The 25,963-nt window shown below is 36.7% G+C and overlaps 1 protein-coding gene across 1 annotated transcript; it reads right to left on the bottom strand.

Annotated features, from left to right (window-relative positions):
• Nucleotides 1–13,294: 13,294 nt before the first annotated feature.
• Nucleotides 13,295–15,221, bottom strand: LOC136203436 (zinc transporter 4, chloroplastic). Its single transcript, XM_065994595.1, has 4 exons — nt 14,945–15,221; nt 14,807–14,864; nt 13,975–14,726; nt 13,295–13,857 (listed from the first exon to the last, which is right to left on the bottom strand). Exons 1-4 carry the CDS (start codon nt 14,957–14,959, stop codon nt 13,402–13,404), a joined length of 1,281 nt encoding a protein of 426 aa, XP_065850667.1. The 5' UTR covers nt 14,960–15,221; the 3' UTR covers nt 13,295–13,401.
• Between the last annotated feature and the right edge of the window lie 10,742 nt (nt 15,222–25,963).

Here is a 25,963-nt window from a genome sequence, read left to right as displayed (position 1 = left end):
GGTTGAAACTAGCATTATTCGCAAAATATCGCTATTAGATTGATAAAAATGTTTTTTTTTCATTACAGGAAAGATATGAATTTATATCATCTCCTAACCTAAATACAAAATTACAATAAAGCCTAAAAGAGATAGGGTTAAGGGGTAAAATGAGATAAGTGTAAAGGGTGACGAGCTTGTAAATAACCTGAGGGTATGAGTTGTAAATAAGAGGTGACAAACTTATAAAAAGAAGGAAGCTGGAGAATGGGCAAGACTGATTTGCAAGGTCCTTTTAAAAATTCCACTCGACGTGTGGAATTTATTTCGAAAAAGAATTGGTGAATTTGTTAAACTTCACATGATGTGTGGGTTTTATTTTGAGAATAAGCTGGTGATATGTTTTTAAAGTCCAAACGACCTGTGGGAATATCCACATAGCATGTTGGATCTCTATTTTCCACATGAATTATCTTCTCTTCTCCTTGGTGTATCGTCCTTTGGCTCGACTTCTCCCACTATTCATTTCCTCACATTCGGTCGACTTGATGCCCTCATCATAAACCCCCTCTTGAAAAAGAACTTGACCTCAAGTTACTTGTTGATTATGGAAGAAACTCGTTGATCTTGAATGGACTCAAAGTTTTCCAATCGAACAAAAGTGTTGTTCAAAATGAATTCGTGAAGTCATTCCACAAGCTTACGGATTCACCTTCTTCACAAGAGCTTCATCTCATATTTCAACTTGTGACTTGCCCCGGTTCCCATCCTCATTAACATTCGTCTTCCACTTTCTACCGACATCAAATGGAATATCTCGACGAAGCATATCGAACCACTCCTCAACAATACTTTGAACGTTCTTCTAAACCCCCACGTCATGTTGAATAGACCAACCCTGAACCTTCTCGGTCTCCACTTCACTCACTTGAAGACTAGCCACAATCTTTTTCCGCTCATAGCCTACCTCAAATAGAATGCTCCGACGACACATATCAACCTAATTCCGAGCTATCCCGTGAGTACTCGCCAAAACCCCAACATGATTTTGAGTTGAATATCTCCGAACTTCTCTACTATGCTCAACCTCTACTAGCTCATTGCCAATATCAAATTGAAATATCTCGTTAGCACTTGTCAACCTTAAAGGACTAATGTAACCTTTAACCTCTTAATAAAATAAAAGTGTGTCTCACTAAATATTAAAGGACTAATGTAACCTTAATTGCAATCCCTTCTATTTTCGTTTATCATTTTTTTTCATGAATAATCATTTTCTCTCTTAGTTTTCTCTCTACCTATGTAACTCAACTTCTCTCCTCTCTTCCTTCTTCTCTCTTAAGCCCTATTCTTTTTTACTGAATTTCAGAATCAGTAATTTTAGTTCAATTCAATTCAATAATTTATCATTATTTATTATAATTTATATATAATTTAGTATTATTTATATATAATTTATCATTATTTATTATAATTATAATGATTTCATTTGTACTTCCTCCGGTCCACAATAGAAGTCTTTTAAGGTTAATATACACTAATTAAGAAATGCAATTAATTTTAAATAAAAGACTTTGTTACCCTTGTATTAATTGCATCCACTAGTAACTTTATCTATTCCCAAAGTAAAAAGTCAACTTAAATATGGGTATATTTGGTAAAAGTAAATTAATGTGCATAGATTGAAGCAAAATGTCATGTATTATGGAATAAAAAAAACTTTTTAGAAAGACTTTTATTGTGGACCAAAAGGATTATTTAATTTCATGCTTTTAAATAATATATATAAATAATATTAAATAATATATATTCAATATTATTCATGAGCTTTTATCGAGCCAAGCACTGAACTGCTATAACTAGTATTTTTAATAATATTTGTAGATACTCATTTTGTCCGAGGTAAATTTTTATTTTTTTTGTAATTTGACAATTCTAATCAATTTATTTTTGTAAATGCTTGCATCGTAGATATTTACTTAATACATTGATATTAGTTGAAAAATTAGTAATTATGCAAAAAAAAAAGTGAAATTTATATTGATAACACTTATAATTCCTTATAATTGATTAAATGTTTATGTTATAAAGATTTAATCGATAAACTATGGTGTTCATTATTAACTAGAAGAATGTTATTTTATTTTTTAGTTAAATATGGATTTTATTTTTATACCATTGTCTAGCTATAAAATGCTAACCATTGTTATGTTGTAAACCCTTAGTAAGAGGTTAATTTAATAGTAATAAAATAGCCATGCTAATTATCATTTACATTATAAACATTAACTTATTCTTAGAATTAAAATAAAATGAGAAAATGATAGATAAAGTAAAAATAAGACAAAAAATAGCAGTGTATTGACAAAATTCCAGAATTACAATTAATTACCCAGAAGCATGAGGCCCAAGTCCAAATTCAAACCCATTAAGCAATCAATTAATAATTAAAATGAACAAAAACTAATTAATAGAATTTAACACTAATTAACAGCATTTTACACTAAATAACCAAGAAATCTGCCTATATAAAGAGTGTTGGTGGACCCAAAGATGGGGATACAGACAAAAAAGAGAATTTAGAAGAGAAGCAGATTGAATCTTTCATACTTCTCTCGTGCAGATCTTCAGAAAGGTAACCACACCATTTCTTTTTTTTATTCTTTTGTCAACCCTCTTATTTATTGATGGAGCACTTTAGTGCTGTTGCATCTACTTCATCTCTTTCTTTCATCTCTAAAAATGGAAAGTCTTGATCATTAAAGTCTTCATGGTTCTGTCTCTAGGTTCTAGAGACAAAACCATTAAGTTTCCTTTAATGGTCCTAGATCTACTTCCTTCCAAAAAAAAGGAAGAAACTTTAATGCCTAAACATCAAATTCCTGGTTTCCAGGTTTTGGGAGACTAGACAAGAAGTCTTAAAATACGAAGGGGACTCTAAAAGATCTGGAAAATATACCTATTTTCCAGATCTGGAAGAAATCCTCAGGATGTTTAGACACCAAAGTTTCCTCCTGCACTCCTTACACTACTCAGGTTTCTTTCCTGAACCAAGAATAAAAACACAACCTTTATAAAAATGGAACCCTTTTTTACAGTGAAAACTCAAGGACACCTGAACCAAGAATAAAAACACAACCTTTATAAAAATGGAACCTTTTTTTTTACAGTGAAAACTCAGGGACCGCTGAATCAAAAATAAAAACACAACCTTTATAAAAATAGGACCTCTTTTTTACAGTAAACCCCTGAACCAAAAAATCAAGACACCAACTTCATAAAAATAGGACCTTTTGTAAAAAAAACATGAATCCTTTCCTGTAATAACCAAACTCAGGGAACCCATAAGCAAAAATAAAGCACAAACTTGTAAAAAAAAGGGAAGTTCTTTCATTAAGGAAATCCCTGAACCATATGAGGGTACAAGTTAGGTACAAAATTTGTAAAAAAGGGGAGGCGTCTTTGCATTTTTATTAATTTAAAACTCGACATACGCATATTTAAAAACTAAAAAATTATAAATTATAAACAAATGTAAATTAAATTTAAAACAAGTAAAGATGAAAATAAAACAACAAACGAGACTAAAGATAAACAACAAAAGGTTTGAAAACTTACCTGGAGATAATTTCAATTTGGAATCAAAAATTAGAATTGCATCCCAAATCTTTGAAATTATTATTATATATATTTTTTCTTTCTTTTGGGTTTTTTTATTTTTTTTGGTATTTTCATTTTTTTAGGCCCCTTTTTTTTAGCGTTTTCTCAAATTAAGGATCTAATGATTTCGGTTGAATGCCCGAACTTTTGGTTCCGTACGTGAACAAAAACTACGTACATTAACTGAAACTTTCAAAACTATATTAAAAGTATACAATTCCTTCCTGGAGGATAAGGTAATTTCTTCCTACTTCTGATATATCTGTCTGAGAAGAGTTGATCGGCTGTTTCTTAGAGAGATAAATGTAGGTGTTTAAGGAAGTGTTAAAAAGGAAATTATTTGGGTTTAGTGTAGGAATTGAATAAATTTCTTAACAAAGAGATATGATATTTTGGTGAAGGGTTAAGTTTATAGAAAAGAGATAAAGGTGTTTGGGAAAAGGTAAATTTTCTGGAAAAGTCATATGTCACGTCTGACATCCTGTTTCAAAAATTCTTCTTCTCCTTCTGATGTATTTGCATGCTGAATTTCTTTTCGGTAGACTCCTTCTGTAAATTTCATTGATTATCAAATCTCCAGTTTATTGTTGAAAAGACTTGGATTTTTATATCTGCAAACATCTAATTGCAAACGTTAAATAACAACGAGGATTTAGTCCTAGTGACCATCCTCAAAAACTAAATAAAAACTATAAAAATAAATAAATAGATATATAAACCAAAGTTCGAAATAAAACACGAAAAAATATAAATTTTTGTTAAAAATTTGGCGTTCCCCGGCAACGGCGCCAAAAACTTGTTGAGCGATTTCCACAAGTGCACGGTTTCGCTTGTAGTAATAAAAATATCGATCCCACAGAGAACGCTTTTTAACGAAAACTTATATTAATTCAGTTTAAATACGACTTAAGGTTTATTAAATAGATAAACATTATTTGAAATTGGATTTGGTTTTGAAATTGCTAGAAATAGAATTAGATTAGAGTATTTAGATGTTAGAAATTATTTATGATTTAAAAGTTAATTTGCAAGACAGGAACATTTAGAACTTTTTAGAAAAACAAATAAATGTATTCGTTTGCATTGAGCAAAGAAAACAACTTAAACTTTGTATCAATTATGATGATGAAATAAATGACGGAACCTCTAATTAATTGGCTTTGAACGCGACAAAACCCTTTCGGGATAGTTGCCCTTACTCAAATTAAAACTCTTTCGAGATGATAATTTGCCTAAGTGTGCAACAAAGTTTCCTTGTAATGATTTTGAATTCAATTGCGTATTAATGAAAACACCAGCCTCACTTATATTGGATTGGTTACCATAAGTGCTGCATAACGATTTGTCGAATAGAACGGACTTTATTAGATGAAATATAAATTGATACAAGTTTACAGAGTGAAATCGCATGGACCCTTCGAGGGCGTGCAAGTGAACGGATTGATCAGTCCCTTCCCTGGGTTTCCTTAGAGGTTGTCAGGCTCAGGGGCGGATCCTTTTACTAATTCTTCTCGCCGAATCTTTGGAATGGAGAATAATCTCATCAGCCACCAAAATGTAAACTAAACTGGAACAATGTCTAAACGCTACTAAACTTGTTATTATTGAGTAAACAATGTGTGTACAGCATATTGCTTTGAACAGAAATAAAATCTAGACTCTGACTCTTTTCTGAGTCAGAGTTTCTGCATAAACTCTGCACTAATCTCACTCTCTCAACATTCACTACATTACATGTATTACATGTTACTTAACATCACATTTCTCTCCATATCAACTCTTTATTTATAGATGTTGAAGGGTTGTGACTGAAGTGATGTGTCCTTTGTGAAGAGTCGTGTCCGTTCTGAAGAATTGTGTTTGTTCTGAAGAGACGTCTTTATCCACTTGAACGAACGCGTTTCTTGGATTTTAACATGTGTTCATTGAACTTGGCAGAATTTCTGCACTTACCGAGAATGGAGATCCTCGGCCGTGAATGACGTAGCATTAAGTTGAGCTTTGGACGAAGGGGAGAAATGGCTAAACCACGCGTGTCGCGGCCGCGGGTTGGGGATTCACTGTCGCGGCACGGTGAGTTTTCTCACTTCTTTGCTTTCGTTTGTGTCCTCGATTTGGTGCTTTCGATTTACGTCGTCTTTGACTCCTTTTGAAGGGTTTTTCTTCTGTTTTTGATCCTTTTTCGTTCCTATTTGGATTTTACCAAATATTTAGGTACCTTGCAAGAAAGAAAGATATTTGAGAGTAAAAGTAATCTAAACAGATATAAATAACACAAATTCGTAATAAAAATGATGTAAATATTAATGATATTTTAGGTATATTTTGGGCTTAACAAATACATCCGTATTGATCCCGGATAGGTTCCAACATTCTTGGGCGTATACACAATCCACAAAGAGGTGATGGTCATGCTCAGTATCAGAGTGACAGAAGGGACACTGCGTTGGGATTGACAACCCCCTCCCTGCCAATCTATGTCTAGTGGCCACACAACCTGAGGCCAACTTCCAAACAAACATTCTAACTTTTGGAGGAACATGCATCTTCCAAATTCTACTCCACCCATCATCCTGATTCTCACCGCCATATCCATCACAAAGCGCTCTATACCCTGATTTACTTGTGTACATGCCATTTTTGGTAAAATTCCACATTGGTCCATCTTCTACTTCTCTGGTTGGTAACACCATCCTACACACAATTCTGGCATCTGCCCCGGTCAACAACTCTTCCACCTTCCCTCTATCCCAGATTTTCCTACCATGAATAAACAGGTCAGCCACTTTTGTATCATCCTGCTGCATAACAGCATCACCCTGGATCCTAAAAGGTGCCACAGTATTCACCCATGGGTCTTTCCACACATATATTGACTTACCATCCCCAATTCTTCATCTAACTCCCAGTCTCAATACCTCAATGGCTCTCCAAACACTCCCCCAAACAAAACTAGGATTATTGCCCAATTTGGAGGAAAGAAAAGGGTCTCTAGAGAAATATTTAGCTTTGAACATTCTACCCACTAAAGAATTTGGAGTAACCAACAACTTCCAGGCCTGTTTGCCTAATAAGGCAAGATTGAATTTTTGGAGGCTCCTAAAACCCAAACCTCCCTCTTTCTTATCCCTGCTAAGCCTGTCCCAACTTTGCCAGTGAATCGATCTCCTGCCCCTTGGTTTCATACCCCACCAAAATGAATTCATTATCTTCTCCAAATCCAGGCAAAGGGATTTAGGCAGTTTAAAAACACTCATACAAAAAGTTGGCAGAGCCTGAGCAACCGCCTTAATTAGCACTTCCTTACCCGCAGCAGAAAGGAATCTAGAAGACCACGCACTCAACCTCTTCCTGAGTCTATCTTTGAGGAAACTAAAAATTGTCACTTTGGACTTCCCAATTAGTGAAGGGAGACCCAAATAGCGACCAGTATCCAGAGGATGAAAGACCTGAAGAGAGTTACATACCTCATTTCGCAGTTCCAGGCCAACATTCGGACTAAAGAAAATTCCAGATTTTTGCAGGTTGATAGCCTGACCAGAAGCTGCCTCATACTCAGATAGAATCATCCCAATTTTGTTACACTCATCCATAGAAGCCCTGAAGAACAGGAAGCTATCATCTGCAAAAAAACAAGTGTGTAATAGTTGGCGCACCCCTAGCAATGAGGCACCCATGGAGGGAACCCTCATTCGCCGCCCTTGTAATCAGGTTAGATAAGACTTCAGCACACAGTATAAATAGGTACGGCGACAGAGGATCACCTTGTCTCAGGCCCCTGCCAGGGTTAATCGGGCCCACAAATGTACCATTAATTGACACAGAGTACTCCACAGTAGTAATGCATAACATGATCCAATCAATCCACAGCCCAGGAAAGCCTAATTTTTGCATAACAAGTCTCAGGAAGGTCCAATCAACCCTATCATAGGCCTTGCTAATGTCCAATTTTAAAGCCACCTCACCAATTCTACCCTATTCGTTCTCTTCATAAAGTGTAAAGACTCAAAGGCCACCGTAATGCTGTCAGAGATAGACCTGCCAGGGACAAAAGCTGATTGAGACTCAGATACCAGGAAAGGTAACACAATCTTGAGCCTATTGGCTAGGACCTTGGCAATCAATTTATAAAGCACATTGCACAAGGAAATAGGGCGAAAATCCTTCATACATTCAGGCCTATCAATTTTGGGGATAAGAACAATTATTGTGTCATTTAAGTGCGGGGGAAATTCCTTGCGGGCTAAATAACCCTTACATGCATTAACAATCTCAGGACCAATGAGGTCCCAAAAATGTTGAAAGAAACCCGGATTTAACCCATCAGGACTAGGGGATTTATCAGGGTGCATTTGAAACATGGCAATCTTGAATTCTTCAAAAGTAAAAGGGGAGCACAGATCAGCCTGCATTTCAGGCGTGACAAGAGGGACAAGGGTATCCACAGCATCATAGCACGGGCTAGTAAGGCCAGCAAACAGACCAGAGAAATAAGCTTTGGCAATAATCCCCATATCATATACTCCTTCTACTATCAGACCGTTCACATCCTTAAGGTGGCGAATGGTGTTCCTCTGCTTTCTAGCTTTGACACATGCATGGAAAAACTTAGTATTTTGGTCCCCCTCTTGTAGCCAGAAATTCTTAGCCCTTTGTTGCCAATGTATAGCTTCAGAATCAAGTAGGGAATTCAACTCACTCTTGGCCTGAAGGAAACTGACCACATCAGCCGGAACACTGCTATCCACAAGCCTATCCAACTTCTTCTTGCATCCCTCAATTTGCTTTCTAAACCTCAACCGATACTTCTTTCCCCATTGTTCCATGCTGCTGGCACAGGCAGCCAGCTTTGCATCAAGGTTATGACAGCTACTACTTAGCCAACAGGTTCTCACCAACACCTTGAACTCAGGATCTAAAAGCCACTCTTGTTCAAAGCGAAAATGACTACGCCTCACGTTACTAACAGGATTATCGAACACTAAATAGATGGGTGCATGATCAGAATAAGCTGAGATCAGAGTACGGAGCCAATGTGTTGGGAACATGTCCGCCCAGGCACTAGTGACCATAGCCCTATCCAACCTCTCCCTGACCCACATTCTAGAACCCCGACTCCTCTCCCACGTAAATTGACTGCCCTGTGTAGGGAGATCAATCAAAAGATTCTCTTCCACCGCCTCTTGGAACCGGCGCATCAACCCTTGAGGGTAGCTTGGACCCCCAACCTTCTCTGAATCAAAAAGAATGTAGTTAAAATCCCCAATAACCAGTAAAGGGAGAATCGAGCATGAACACAGTTGAGTCAGAAGACTCCAGGACCACATATGATTGGCTCGGTTAGAATGTCCATAGAAGCCTACCAACCTCCAATCCCCCTTCTCAGCGTCATGCATCTGAACTTCAATATGGTGATCAGAGAAAGAAACCACCGAAGCCATATCATACTTCCTCCAAAGTAGGGCAATACCCCCACTCATACCTCTATAATCGACTGCAAAAGAACCTTCAAAGCCAAACTTCCTCTTTAGCCCATCAATACAGGAATTAGTAACCAAAGTTTCAATCAGGAAGACCAAATCCGGCTTACTTGTCTTAACAAGCTCACCGAGAGACCGAACTGCTCGGGCGTTCCCCAACCCCCGGCAGTTCCAGCTTAGGCAATTCATAATCCTCGGCGGGCCTGCTCCGCAGACCTCGCTGCTTCTGTATCATTAGAAGAAGAAGAATCTACTTGGCTCGTAGAAACTGTCCCCTTCGGAGTATTAAGAACCTGATCAGACCCATTCCCCTGCAGCTTATTCATAATAGCCTAGACTGATATCGAATCCGGGCCTGCGCGCCTACGCTTGCGATCATCTGCCAACTCAAGTCCCTCACCATCACTATCCACAGCCACATTCACTATCTCCCCCTCATGCACTGGCTGTATAATTGGGTTCCCTGTTCCTACTACCATTTTACCCTTCAGCTTTGCCCCTTCCTGTCCCCCAGGGATATTCTCCTTCCCAGCTTCCTTACCCTCACTCGACTGCCCTGCTTTCAAGGTTTTAACAGTGTTTTCCAAAGTAGGTCCACCTCCAGAATTGAAGGTCATAGCCTGACTATCCGGTTCTCTCAGCCACTTCACACTCAACACATCCCCGCCCCTGCGTACAGGAGCCTTCAACCAGTCCCCCCACTCCCTAGTTATCTCCTCAGGTTTCAAAGTGAAGATCTTATCACAAAATCTATCAGTATGCCCCAACAGCCCGCATATATAGCAAAACGATCCCAATCTTTCATATTTGAACGAAATATAAGCCCACTCCTCCTTCCCTTCACGGATTTTCTTCATCCTCTTTAACGGCTTCCTCACATCAATAGAGACTCTTAGTCTCATAAATTGCCTACGTAACCCGGTGTTATTATTAATATCATAAGCCTGGAATTTACCAATAAAGTCCCCAATCTGTCTATCCACTCCCTCCGACATAGACCCAATAGGCAAGTCATAAATCTGAACCCAAAAGTCGGCAATATACAGCTCAACCAAGTCAGGTGACGGTTCATCTTTCCAGAGAGAAACCACAAGCAAATGATTATCAAAAGACCAAGGGCCCCCTTCCACTACACGTGCCAAATCAATAGCATGGTAAAATTCAAAGACATATTTATTGTTGGAAAGCTCTGATATAGCCACTCCCTTGCCTGGCCTCCATATCGTGGCCAATCTAGCCTTCATGGCTACAGTATTAATAGAACGCTCTGTGAGGAATCGACCAATCAAGGTTAGGCCTCCATTTTTAGCAATAGGATTAGATGACGGCCCACTAAGATCTAGGGCTTCCTCCTCACCATCCGACAACGACAAGTTGCCTAATGCCTTCTCCACACCAGCCATAATTAAACAACAATACTAAGAAACAGAAATGACGGACTACAAGCCAACAAACAGAAAAACAGGGCACTCCACACAACCAGTGCAACCCCAAACAGCAGTTCACCCAAGGCCAAACACCAGACTAACAATTCTATAAAGCAATACACAGACCAGCGTTAACAACACTGAGCAGATCAAGAACCAAGGCAAACCAATCAACCAAACCACACCCACAAAGCAAACAATTTCCAGCCAAGACCAATCAGAGACAGCAGTAAAGAAAGTGACTAACCCGGCTACCTAAACGGTAGAGACGGCGCCAAACAGAATGGTGAAACCGAGACCGGCGGCGGGCCCTGTACCGGAGAGACGGCGACAATAGCACACCAAAAACTGACGGGCGGCGGCAGAGGCGGCGGCAGGAGCGGTGGAGCAAGATCCCTCAAGATCGACAAGAAACGAAAACCGCGCACGAGAGAAACAGACCGTGCGAAAGCTAAAAACCCCCCACAGACACCCACGAGGTGCCGGAAGGACAGACGACCTCCCACAACCGGCGGCGGTGGAGAGAGAAACGGGGCCGTCGTCGGAGCTAAGAGATCCCTGCGGCGGAGGTTCTGGTAGGCGTGATGGCGGCTGTATCGCGAGATGAAATCGCAAGACGCGTAGTCATTTTCAGGGCCTTACTTCTATAAAAGAACAGAGTCTTACTCTCGCTCTCACTAAAAATTATAAGTTAAATTAAAATAGTAATTTGAAACGGCTTAATGTATATTTACACCCTTAAACTTGGTAAGTTTTGTATATTGGCACTTTGAAATTTTTAACTAACCTATCACACATTTATAGTTGGCTTTAAAAAAAACCTATCACACATCTATAATTGGCATTAAAAACCTATCACACACCTAAAGTTTGCTCATTCGGACCTCTTTCACACAAAATTGTTGATTTGTCATCTTTGGCAGACAAGGTCGCATGTGAGTGCTATAGAAAAAAGAAAAGCGTATTAGTTCGTTCTGTATGGCACCTCATATGTCAAAGATAGCATATCAATAACTTTTAGGCGTATGATAGGTTTTTAAGGTTAACTATAGGTGTGTGATATATTTTTAAAACCAACTATAAATTTGTGATAGGTTATTTAAAAAGTTCATGGTGTCAATAGGCAAAACTTGTTAGTTTGAAGTCTATATTCCTTATTGAACTTTTCCACCAGATCTACAAATATTAGCTATATTTCTTTCATTTATTTTTTTCGGTCTTAGCAAGAACGAAAAATGTTCATCTTATCCGTAGATCTATAGATCTGTGTGGTTGCAAAAACCGAAAGGACTCAAATCCGGATGTCCGAAAGAATCTAAATGATGAAGCATGGATTACAGAGGTTTTTCGATGAGATTCGACGTACGAGAAGGATATGACTTCCTTGTTTGTTTTATTTGTACATTTTATGGTTTGTATTGCTCTTTATAGTCTATTATTTCTCTTTGTAATCTATTTTCTTTTCTTTATGGACGTAGCCTATATGGTGTATGGTGTGAGGTTTTATTCCTCTTTATTCTAGCGTTGTATTTGTATTTTTAACTTAATGAAATGTTTATAAAAAAAATACTAAATGGACTAACGAATATGAAATTAGAAATTAATGATTTTGAAATCGAGATGCCTTCTATGATTACTTTGTTTTTTACGAAGTAAGTTTTACTTTGTTTTCTTTATCATTGAATGAGTTTATTTTATCAAAGTTCATCACTATCTAGTGGAAAAAACAAAGTAGTCTTTCCTTGAAATCCAACAGATCTGATGTTAGAAATTAGATTTGGGGGAATTCATAGGTCCACAACTGACACTATCGCAATCGCTAATGGCTTCGTTCAACAAAGCTGCAACCTCTTCTCGACCTTCCCCTTTGGTTTCTATTCTCTCATCTTCCTCACATTCTCCCTTACATGCTTCTATAGTTAAAGTTTAAAGGTGCAGTAACTGCCCGACCCAGCAACAGATATATTAAGCTTTTACTTCACTGCTATTTAGTTTCAGTTTTTTACTTGATTTCCTATTATTAAACAAGAGCAAAATGGAAAGAAGTCGTAGTTTTAATTTAAATATATGGAGTAGGCTTCTTTCCATTATAGATTCCAAAGTTTCCAGTCATATCAAAAGATGCTAAGGGAAGTTCAGGGCTAATTATATGAGCTGAAAACTAATCCCAGATTATGTCGAAAAGGCAAATTCATTATATTCTCTGAATCTGACAACACTTTTTAATGTAATGATTTGTTTCTCAGTCAGATCTCATCTTATTCTTCTCTTCTCTATATTTAGTAGCTCCTGGTTAGGGTGGGCATAAACCTTGCGCTCAAGCTTTCGGATTAGTTCAATTCGATGGACTTATAAAAGAAATGGTAGAGATGGACGAGAGGAAAGAAAAAATGGTAGAGATGAATGAGAGAAAAATTTTGGTTTTGTTTTCATAGATCTAGAGTTGCGAGTTTTTCAAGGAAATGGCGGATGTCTTTTGGGAGAAAAATCTCAAACAAGTATAAAATAATTTGATTTCGGTGGGTTTCATTTTTTTTGAGTTGAAAAGTGAACATTTGATTGATAGTCTAAAACTATAAAAAAAAATTCAATTTGTTAATGTACATGGTTCATAAAGATGATTATGTCAGCAGCAAATAGTTTAGAACAATTTTGGTTATGTCATCACATTCATATCTCTTTCCAATCCAAGAAAGCACAACATTAATTTGAACCATCTCCCCAATAGACAAAAAGAAAAGACAAAACTAGAGATTAGAACATCTAATTCATTGGTTCCTATTTCTTTCCAAAAAAAATCGTCTTAACGAATTTTTGAATAACTTTTGTTACATGAAGGTTTGGTTATGTTAAACTCAAGCCCAAATAGCAAGTGAAGACATCATTCCAGCTCCAAGAAATAGCATAAAATAAGAAACAAGTTGAAGTCTAAAATTGCAGCTCATCCTCTTACTGAGAAAATCAGCAGCAATTAAATCAACCAATGCCATGTACACAAGAATTCCAGCCGATAAAGAATCTAAGATGCCTTCAGCAATTAGAGCTCCTTGGCTATGTGGGTTGTAAAATGATGAAATTGCTGTCCCAATTCCGATTCCGGCAGGTGTTGTGATTGCAAAAAAACATGCCATCACTACGGTTGAGAGGGTCTTGAACTGTGCCTGTGCAATGCACCCTCCTAATGCGAACCCTTCAAAGAATTGGTGAAATGACAATGCTGCTATTAAGGGTCTTATTGTACATGGACTTTCTGACACTCCTAGTGATAGCCCAATTATCACTGAATGTGACACTATCCCAAGCTCCAATATCTGCACAAAGCAAGGACCATTTTATCTTATCAATTCAATCAAACAAACCACATTATCTGCAAATTGATCCATCCTGAGGTCACTGGTCCTACTAAATAGTGAAGAATTTTGGCTCACCTGTGAAACCACGACGTGTCTTGATCCACTTTCCTCATCCCCGACATCATGCCCATGCCCATGACTGTGGCCGTGCCCATGTCCATGACTGTGGCCGTGGGCGTGCCCGTGTCCGACATCCTTCACCTGCCCCTCGCACGCGCCTTGGCCGTGAGGATGGTTATGTCTATGGTGCGCAGCGTGCGCGTGCATTCCAACAATGTGCATCCCGCCGCCTTCTTCCTCTCCGAATACCTTCTCGACCGATCCAAGGTTTTTAACCTCCACAACCGGAACTATACCCGTATCCTGAACCGAGTCATCCGAACTCACCCGAGCTTGCTCCTCAATTGGGCGGTTTAGCCCCTGCTTTCTCTCGTAATATTGAGTGCCAACAAAATCCACAAGTAGAGTCAACAATGCCGCCATCATGGCAAAAAACCCGGAAAACGGGAACTTCGCCCACGGGTATTTGGGCAAGCAAGGATTTGAGAGGGCCTCGGACCCACCCGATAGCATATGAACGAAACCAGTGGCCAGAATTACGCCAGCGGCGAACGCTTTTGCTGCGACGAAGAGGTTCCCGTCCGTTCTTAGGAATCGGCGATGCTTTCCGATGAGAGGGATTGCGATGCCAACTATTCCGGCCAGGAGAATCGACGCCATGGCCACGAATTTGAGAATGAGTGCCGCCGAGTCGTCTCGGCAAGAATCGTCGTCGGCTGAATTACAGCTTGTCGTCATTGATTCGGAGATCCCGTTAAATAAAAGATCTTCAAAAGAAGAAAGAGATCAGAAAAACTTGAAATTAAGATTAAAAAGAAAGTGAAAACAATGAAATTAGAAGAAAAACCTGAAAGAGCTCGAGTCTTGGCAGTGAAAGTATTAAGGCTAAGCAACGCCAAGAGATCCTATTGTATTGTATAAGAAGAAAATCAGAAATCAAAGACAAGTAGCAGTAGAGAAAATCTACAGGAGTGGAAGAACAAACCTCAAAGAATAACATGGGATAGAAGGGAAAGGGATTTATACAGAAAAAGCAAAGAAATTATTGAACAGCCAAATCCAATCCCAATCGTATTGACACGGAAAAAGCGGGAGACGTGATCATAATTGAAGGCGGAGGAGGATGTTCTTATGGTGTGCACATAAACACAGCAACATAGTTTAGAATTAGAAATAGCAAGGGAATATTATTCCGATTATGAGATGATGGTGTCGACATTGTTTCAGAAGTTGGAGGGCAATTGAGGGAGGTTTTTCCTCTTTTCATATAAGAATGAGCGCGACTATGTCGACATTTCTTCTATATCATTTTTTTTTTCTTTTCTCTTTTTATTTTCCTTCTTCTAACGTCACTCTACTTGCCAACTTCATCTCACTCTTTCTGCCACGAAACTCCAACGGAACGGTGGCGTTTTATCTTTGACTTTCTGTAAATATTGGAAACCGTGAGTGATTCCACCAATTATGCTTAAGGTTTGGGCAAGTTTTACAACATTTATTGAAATTCATCTTCTTTCAGTAAAATTGTTATCCAAAAAATTTTCCTCTAAATAATGCTATTATATCATTTATTTCTTACATATTCGGACTAAAAATTGTGCATTTTATAGCGTTTAAATTTTTCATTATAGTCAGGTGAAACCGGTGATCAATTCACTAATTTTGTAATTTATTAAGACACAAGTTATTAAATAGCCGGTATTAACTATTTGTCTTTTCAACATAATGAGATCGATTATTGTATAACTAGTCTCGTTGATACCGATTATTGATTTAGTGGTACAAATTTCGTGTGCAAATCTCTTTTTTGCAAATCTCACCAAAAAGAGATTTGCACACGAACTATGCTTCTATGCAAGGAGTGTGGGAAGGTAAAATGTTATTTTGTCCATTCAATTTCAAAAATTTAATAAATACATACAATTTTAAATTTATTTATATATACATTTTCATTTCACTCATTTTCACTCTTCACTCATTTTCTCATTTCACTCATTCTCACTTCTCATTCCACCATTTTGAAGATTTTTGTTTTCATAAACAATAAATATGTGTAATTTGTTTTTTTTTATTTTGTATAAAATATTGTTATTGATCTAATTCATATACTTGTGCTATTGTTAATTTTCGATGTTCAGTGAAAATAAAGATATGTAACTTCATTTTATGTATATATGTAGTCAATATATATTTGGTTATGTTTCACTTATGGTTAGATAGTATTATTATTTTGTATTGTTATATAGTGTTATTATTTCGTATAGTTCGATACTGTTACTATTCTGTATATATTATTTGTATAATTGAACTTATTATTTCTTGAAATTAATATAGCTAGACAATTACAAATAAAATTATTCATAAGATTATTCATATAAACTATCTTTATATCCATAATTAGATTTATTGTTAAAACTAATATATCTAGACATGTAAAAGAAAAATCAATTTTTACTTCAATTCAACTATGAAATCATTTTTTTTTGAAAATGATTTAATGGAAATGTTTTATTTTTTATAAAAAAATTACAAAGAAAGAAAACATAAGCATAAAGCTATATCAAGAAAATAATACTATACAAAATTTTCATAAAATTATATTTTTATTATTTTAATATAATTGTATCTATAATATTAAAATAATACTATCCATAAAATTAAAATAATACTATCTCCATAAAATTATTAAGGAAATAATGCTACCCATAATATCCATAAATTAATTTACATAACATATACAAAATATCTATAAAATTAAAATAATACTATCCCTATAAAATTATCAATGAAATAATAATATCCATAATATCTATGAAATAATACTACCCATAATATCCATAAAATATTTACATAATATACACAAAATATTCACAAAAATTAAAATAATACTATACCCATACAATTATTAAAATTATATTCAATAGATTAAATTATAAATATAATGTGATTTTTCTTAACTTATAAAAATATAACACTTAATTCACTAGTAATAATGTTTTATATTATTTTATAATATTTGGTCATTTTTTTATATTATTTTGAATGTTTCAATTTTGTGATTAATAAAAAAAAATTTGAAATAAATGGCAAGTTTTATTAACTTAAATCAGATGAAAGAATATTGATAAGAAATGGTGGTGAACATGTCCACTCACCCCGAATAGACACAAAATTGACCGTTTTTGCTAGAGCATGGGCAACCGAATTCGTTGAACGCTTAATAAATGAGATAGAGCACAACTCTAAATCTCGTAATAAAAAAAGTTTTTAATTTGTATACTATGTAGGTATTTTAGAATGACAGAATATATTAATTAATTACATCATAAGTTGGGGCGGGAAAATGAATTTTAGGGACTCCGATTTTGAATATGATTGGTCTAGTGCATTGGCAAAGAATAAACGACTGAAATTGAAAAGGGGAATATCATTTAACAATCTTGTATCTAGAATTTGAGCAACTATTGAATTGAACAGTGGTGACACAATAACAAGAATTGTGTACAAGTTTCCTATCTTTGGCGACTCATCACTGTCATACTCTCATATGATTATTTCGAATGACGACGATGTTCAATTCGTTTACGATAATTTGAGCAATATACCAACATACAGTATTATTGAGTTATTTGTTCAGTTTGGGAGAGTAGCCGATGACACAGCTATATCAAGTATGTTTTCTGTAATCAATGAGTTTGTGAATACCATTTTTGGTTGTGGCTCCATAACACCTAGACCCAGCTATCAGCCAATATCGTCTTTCTTATCACTAGGCACGATAGAGCTGGACCGAGCTGGCCCATCATACTAATGTTGATTAACAATTCGACATGACTACATTCCCTAATTATGATGTTCGAATAAATCGACATGATGGAGGAGTTGTCGATATCCAAAGTAACAATATGTTGATCTTTACGTCCGAAGTAGGAACTAGCGATTATACAACAAGGATTAGTAGCCCAATCAGAAATGATGTTGAACCCAGTCCGGTAATTGAATATGGTGTTGATGATATAGTCAGTGGTGGAGCAAGAGCTCAAAGTCCGGAGGGGATCCATTGCATGAAGATTTTTTTTTCTTAATAACTACTTAAGGCTTTGATTCATAGTAGTCAAATCAAAATTTCCAAATTTTTGATAATATAAGGGTAAATTTGATCATAATTGGAAACATTAAGGTACAAAATAACTGAGATTCAATATAAAGTAAGGATAGTGCAAAAATATTCTAATGTTTACACCTAAGAACAATTTTATCCGTAACGTATAAAATAGTGCAATTTTACCCTTAACATTGGCAGCCAAGAGCAATTTTATCCCTAACATTGACAAGTTTGGTCAATTGGAGAAATTATTCATCAAATTGTCTTCTCGGTCATGAATTTTGTAACTAAAAAAATACAATTAAAAATAATAAAGGAGAATGAGGTTAATAATGATTAAAAATGATACTTAATATTGATATTTTTAAAGGAGCATGATGTTTAAGGGAAAAAATTAAAATGAGATAAAAAGTGATGTAGAGATTCCTTTAATTATCACTACAACCAACTATGCAAACTTAGTTTTATGTCATATAATCACATTCTACATTATAAGTACTAATTTTAACTATTTTGGGGGCTGCTCGGGACTGAACCACTGTTCGTCAAGGGTGTTCCGGAGGGTCGGGAGACCCTCCCCTACACCCCTAGCTCCGCCCTTGGATATAGTTGAAAGCGAGAGTGATGCCAAATTAGATGTAGAGGAGGATTTTGATTATGAAGAATATGACGATCAAGATGAAAAGGTAGAGGAAAATGTCATTGTGGATAATGAAGAAGGAATGGTATGATATGATACGAGCAAAATACCTACCATGCCTGTTATAACTTTATAGATGATGGATTTGAATGCAGCTCTAGCTCATGTGCCTGAATTCTATGGTATCCTGATGGTTGCTCCTTTATCATCCTTTAAATTTCCAACTCCTCCATATTCAATTCAATGATAGAAGTAGATCATGCATATGGGGCTTCAAATGAATCTGAAGAGATTTGCGTATGGGATGGAGTATCAAAGTTGAGAAAAGGATTAGTTTTTGTTGGGAAAGAGGACATTCAATCAACAGTGAAAAAATATTCAACGAGTCGAAATGTAACATACTTAACAGTTGAGTCCCAACCACACAAATTAGTGGACCTGACTCGACTGTGGGTTGTGGAAGGACTTGTGGTACTTGTGATGGAACTTTATCCCATGTAGGTTGGGGAATTGCCTCCTCCAAAGTCTAGGAATAAAGATGATAAATCCTTTAAGTAGGTATTTCCTGAATGCCTACTAGTGTCAGAGGGCATGGTAATTTCTCACGTCGTGACAATAAATTTCGTCGCCTCCTTCTTGTTTTAACTTTCGGCTTAACTATACGCAGAATTGACAATGAAGGTGGAGCAGGTTATGGTTGATATGTATTTTCCATACGATGCTCTTCATTCAATCCAACTAACATGTTGGCCATCATATCCCTCACATTTTGCAATTCAACAGGTTGTAAGATTTTATAGTCTGTCTGCCTACACATATTAATTTTACCAAACATTCGTTTTTATTTTTTTTTCCTCAATATGTAGCAAATGAACGTTCATTTAATACTACTTATAATTATCGCCCTAACAGCACCTAGCAGACCAATCCTCCTTTTTGTACGTTGTAAGTACTGATACAGTATCATTTGATTAGGGTCATAAGTCAAAGGGCTTTGGTCTCATTCTGAGGCAAGAACTTGGGCCTAGCCCAATTAAGGCCCAAGAGTGAACCTAACTTCAGTCATAACACTAACCTTCGGTTAATTGACTTCTCTTCGGGAGCTGTCTAAAAGAGACACATGGACTAATGAGAAGGTTGGACTCCAAAAGCATGCTCCCCAAGCTCACATATATTTTGGAACGGAATAACATGGTCTGAAGCCAATGAGGACCTGGCACGTGTACATAACATAAGCCCACTTATAAGTAACATTTGCCTATAAATAGCTCAGAAGTTAGAGACACAAGTATGTGACTAAATACTCAGTTCTCTCTTATTAAATTACTTTCAAGTTAGTATTCTTTCTAGATACCTCATTGACTTAAACATCAGAGAGGGTTTGCCGCACTCCGGCCCCTGTCTGATTGCGTGTTGTGTTCTTCGGTCACCGGAAGCAGTTTACAAGGAAGATTCTGATATTCCGATATCATTTGATGAAGTGAGCGTGGATCAAACTTTGTGAAAATATGGTTTATGTTCATTCTTTAGTGGTTCATCCCATAATTGAGCCTCTTCTCCTGCAGATTATTCCACCGGTGGTTCATTCTCAAGCCCAGTTAATCAAAGAATCGAGGATGTTCTTAGCACTTTAGCCACACATAATCGTGGCCTGATTGATTATAGTAATCAATCAATTCCGTATATGTTTGTTACACCAGGTTTAGACCAATGGATTAAGGCTTGTTTAGGATCAATGGATCTAGAACAACGCTACTTTATGGATAATCTCACAAAACAATTGATTTATAATATTGGTTTCGTTCAAGAGTCGATGAATATCCTCTATGCTGATCATGCTTCGCAGATGGAAGTTATGCGCTTGGAATTGATAGAAGCTAAAGATGCAAATAAGTTTACAGAAAGGAGGGGCTCTGTTGCTTATCCTACAAGACACCGCTCAACTAAGACGTGTCATAAGAAGTGAGGGTTTTCTAAGGAGTCCTAGCTAGAAGTGGTTAGGGGAAGATCAAGGGCAAGATCGAACATTCCTCAATATTGTAGATATCATCACTTACCTTCACCAGTTAGGAAAAGGCCAAGACAATAAAGTTTGAGATCCCCGAAGCGGTGAAAGAACGTTCTTTATGATTCCACTGAATCTTTGGTCCAGTGTTTACGAGGCTCACAAAAAGAAATTGACAGTTTCTAAATCTCCTGATCATCGTGACCAAAACCGGCCAAAGTGATAAGAAAAAGAATTTTCGCTTAAGGAATAAGTTCTTAATCTTATTGAGGGAGAGTTTTGACAGGTAATGAAGGAGGAGGGGTTCTAGGCCAAGGGATCGTCGATGAATGAAACAGATACGCCTCTGAGTGCTGATATTATGAGTCAACCAATGCATAAAAGGTTTAAATATCCTCTTCTGAAGGATTATAATGGGATGACTGATCCAACCCTTCATGTTAAGAACTTTCAAATAGCACTTCAAACTACACCCGCTACTGATTCACTCATGTGTAGGGTTTTTTCAACGACTTTGGGGGAATAAACTGCTTACTAGTATGACCAAATTTTACTAGGATTCATTAAATCCTCCAAGCAAATGTCCCATGATTTTTGTGATAATTTCATCACTTCTATCCCTGAAAGTAAAACAATGCAAGACCAAAATTACCTGGTTCAAGAGCCGAATGAATCATTGAAAGAATGGGTGGAGCGTTTCCAGAGAGTGGTGATTCAGATTAAAATTTTGAACGTGGAGGGATATGTTGAGGCTATGGCAAACAATTGTCAAAGTAAGGATCTGTCCAAGGAATTGAGCACCCAAAGACCGGAGATGTTTCTAGATTTGATTAAAAGGGCCAGAGACTTCGTTAAATGGGATGGTTATAGATTGTATCCGTTGTTCAAGGAAATGTTGAGTTCGGTTCATTAGTTGAAGGAAGGACGGACGGAAGGACGGAAAGACAAGGGCAGCGATGAACATTAAAGATTTAAGGAGCATGATGATCGGAATCATGTACGCTTAAATGCCCCTAAGAAGGAAGTTTTATACTGGGTAGAAAGTAATAGGCAGCATATTCAATATCCACCAAAGCTTAAACCTTTGGACCGAAGGCACAATGGTTTGTTTTGTGAATTTCACAAGAGTGAAGGCCATGATACCGAAGACTGCAGGCAGATGGCGATGGAATTGAATAAGATGGTCGAGGCAGGCAAGTTGGATAAGTTTTTAAAGAATTCCATTAAAACTGGAGAAACTATAGAAAATCAACATGGTGAAGGAGTTTTTAGAGGGGTTATTAATGTCATAGTAGGGGGTCAAAATGAGGATCGTTCAGCTAAAAGGCATAGAATGAATAAAGGTAAAGAAAGGATGACTGATTCTAAAGAAGAATTTTCATTCGGAAGCTTCAGTCAACAACCACATAATGATGGTTTTGTGATTCAAATCACCTTTGAGGAGTATAAGGTTTGCAGTGTAGGAAAATAGACAAGCCTAGGCGTAGCGGAATAATAAAATTTTATCTATTTTATCTATTTCTCTTTTCCAAGATCTGTTAATTGTTATTTCATATAAGGAGAGATAGAAAGTAATACCTTCGGTGAAGAACTATCTACGGTTGCAAACGAAGTACCCACAACTTCTTATTATCAATCCGTGAGTAACGAACGTTTTTGTTCAACACAGAAAACAAAACTAATCAGTAATCAACCTTTAAAGTATAGCAATCGCAATAATTGTCTCTAACAGAAATCGATACGAGATCAAAGAGGGAGTAAGAAATAAAGTAAATTAGCCGAGACGACGACGGAACGATTCCTCCTCTTTTCTGTCTGTATGGTTCGAAATTCCTGGGGTTAGGGAGTCTATTTATAGACTTCTCTAAACCATAATCCCAGTTGTGTTAGGTAATTAAATAATTGGAATCTTATTCGGAATAGGATTCCTAATTAGATAATTAAATAAACACTTTACTATTATCTAAATAATAACTAATTATATCTAGATAATTATTATTAATCAAATTAATAATTAATTAATGTTAGGGATAATTAATTAGAGTTTCAATCACATAAAACTTCTAATTAACATTATCAGATAATCTTTTAATTTAATTCATAACCATAATCAAATTATAATTATTAATCAAATTAATTTATCCCCTAATTAATATATAAATTTCGGCCCCCTATATTGTGTCTCACTAATTACATTTTCGTCCTCCGATTCCAAGTCCCATATGCGACCCATTAGGTTCTTTATTGCCACTAGCCGTATATATCCTTTGAAATTATTCATCACGATTAATTCCAACATATATATATAATGGAATACCGTCGCGAGCTGTTACTAGCAGAACCTATGATATTCCCCCAGAGCAATTAAGAAGTCAGGTTGATAACTGACGTTAACCTTTCTGCATTAGGTACAGTATAATACGATCCTTCATCAATTATATCCTGCCGGTCAATTCCTTATAACTATGGAACGTGTCAAGGTTACATATAACGAAGAGTCTGGTTTTACTTATACAGGTTGAATTCACTCTGAAAAGATAAGTTAAGTGAAATGTTCATTTCTACTCTTAACTCTATCACTTTGGAAGGATTTCAGTCAATTCACCACAAGCGGCCATTTGGATATATCTCCCACTTATCAGGAGTGATGAATGCTCAATCTGACATTAACTATTCTGCAATTACTTTGTGTGATACCCAACCCTGCTCTCACACACCCCATGCTCTCACTTGTTGGATCGTGCTCGCATAGAATCAAAGTATCAGACTCCATAATCCAGAATCACTAATTAACGAATGTTTGAGTCTGAGGATTAGTTATACCTACTAATACCAATGAGATGAACAGTTGACACATTAGATAAATCAATCCATTCTGTTATCTCAAGTCGGGTCCCAATCCTAATGAACTCCTTCACCGGATCCATGTAACTGTCTAGATATCTAAATATCTAAAGCTTGTGAGATCAGCTTTCTGTCTCGATAGAAAACACTGTTACATGCAAGTCTCGACAGTAATATGCCAACCCTTATAACATATTACTTGACTTGGGTTAACTTTAAGTCTATTGGTCTATTATAAAGTACAGTCTCACTTCATGCTTGTATGAACACTTTATAACTACTTAAATAAACTTAGGGTTACTTTCTTTATGAAAGATTTGTACCTTTATATATAGTTACATTTTAATGCTATATATCTGATTAAACAAATGATCAAATAAACAATTTATTCATTAATATTAATATCCTAAAACAATTGTCTTTAGGACACTAAACTCCAACATTCTCCCACTTGGACTAAAGCCAATTGTTTCTGAAACTAATACCAGAAGAACTAAAATGTTTATCGTGAGCTCTTTGTGGTAATGGCTTGGTCAACGGATCTGCAACGTTGTCCTCAGTAGGCACTTTTTATATTTTCACATCTCCCCTGGCTATGATCTCCCTAATGAGATGATATCGCTTGAGATAATGTTTGGATGCATTATAAGACTGTGGTTCCTTTGCTTGTGCAATGGCTCAATTGTTATCACAGTACAGAGTAATGGGATTCACAATGTCAGGCACCACTCCTAGTTCTGTTATGAACTTCCTAATCCAAACAGCCTCCTTTGCCACTTCTGTAGCTGCGATGTACTCTGATTCAGTCGACGAGAAAGCAACACTTCCTTGTTTGGAACTCTTCCAACTAACTGAACCTCCATTCAGGATAAACTGGTATCCTGATTGGGATCTATAATCATTTTCATCAGTCAGATGACTAGCATCTGAATATCCTTCAATTTTCAATTCTCCGTGCCCATATATGAGGAACATGTCTTTAGTTATTCTAAGATACTTAAGAATGTTCTTGACAGCAATCCAGTGATCAAATCCTGGATTCCCTTGATATCGGCTCGTCATACTCAACGTGAATGCCATATCAGGTCTAGTGCAAAGCATAGCATACATGATCGAACCAACCGCACTAGAGTAAGGTAATACAGCCATGCATTTCTTATCATTGTCCGTTTTAGGACAATGATCATTCGATAACTTGACACCATGGACCATTGGCAAGTTACCCCTTTTCGATTCATGCATCTCAAAACGCTTTAGGACTTTGTCAATATATGTAGATTGGGATAGTCTGAGCAGTCTCTTCGATCTATCCCGATAGATCTTAATCCCTAAGATATAGGCTGCTTCTCCCAAGTCTTTCATGGAGCAATTGCCCGATAACCAAACTTTTACTGATTGCAACATTGCAACATCGTTTCCCATAAGTAGTATATCATCAACATATAGTACTAAGAAAACGACTGAGCTCCCACTTATCTTCTTGTAAACACAAGCCTCTTCTGAGTTTTGTTCGAAACCAAACTGTTTTATGGTTTCATCAAAACGTTTGTTCCAGCTTCTAGATGCTTGCTTAAGTCCATAAATGGACCTTTGAAGTTTGCAAACCTTGGTTGCATCCTTCGACGTGAAACCTTCAGGTTGCATCATGTATACATCCTCAAGCAGGTTTCCATTTAAGAAAGATGTTTTCACATCCATTTGCCAAATCTCATAGTCAAAATGAGCGGCAATTGCAAGCAATATTCTGATGGATTTGAACATGGCTACTGGAGAGAAAGTCTCATCATAGTCAACTCCTTGCTTTTGACGATATCTTTTCGCTACTAACCTAGCTTTGTGAATAAAAGAAATAGTGAATAAAAGAAATTGAGTGAGAGGAAAAAGAAAAATCTGTAAAGAACCTCTTCATTCATGGCACACTATCACAATGTGTGCCCAAATCATTAGAATTGGTTGTTTAGTGGGAGGAGTTAATAAAAAGAGTGGGTAAGTCATTTGATAAAACAAGTTGTGCAATGTTGTATGTGAGAAATAAAGGATTGGTGTAAAGTGCATGAGGACAGAACTCTTACACACAAAAGCCGTTCACTTCCACACCTGAACCTTAACCATACATTACAACCATTAAAAGACCTTTGGACTCTGTTTGGAAAATTTTGATCCATAGAAATAGGAACAAGAAGCAAACTCACACCCTACTAGTGTATTTACTGAGCTAAGGAGTGAAGTTGCATTCCCTTCCTCATGGCGAAAAGAGCCATACGAGAGTGAGTGAAACATCCATTCCTTAGTGAGGCATGAAAGGCAAACTGGTTGTTCATTTTGAAAGTTGAGGTCTAACTTTAAGCTTTGAGGAATTTCTTGAGTAGGGTTACACGATCAAACACTGGCATAACTTCATTAAATATCG

This window comes from Euphorbia lathyris, chromosome 8, assembly GCF_963576675.1.
Source record: "Euphorbia lathyris chromosome 8, ddEupLath1.1, whole genome shotgun sequence".
Taxonomy (NCBI): Eukaryota; Viridiplantae; Streptophyta; class Magnoliopsida; order Malpighiales; family Euphorbiaceae; genus Euphorbia; species Euphorbia lathyris.
Note: the sequence above shows the minus strand (reverse complement) of the source record. Positions and strands in the feature narration are given on the sequence as shown.

Coding starts and splice junctions, on each gene's coding strand:
- LOC136203436 (XM_065994595.1), bottom strand. Junction 14,727..14,806: donor CAAGACTCGAGCTCTTTCAG/GTTTTTCTTCTA, acceptor CTTCTTTTGAAG/ATCTTTTATTTAACGGGATC. Junction 13,858..13,974: donor GACACGTCGTGGTTTCACAG/GTGAGCCAAAAT, acceptor TGCTTTGTGCAG/ATATTGGAGCTTGGGATAGT.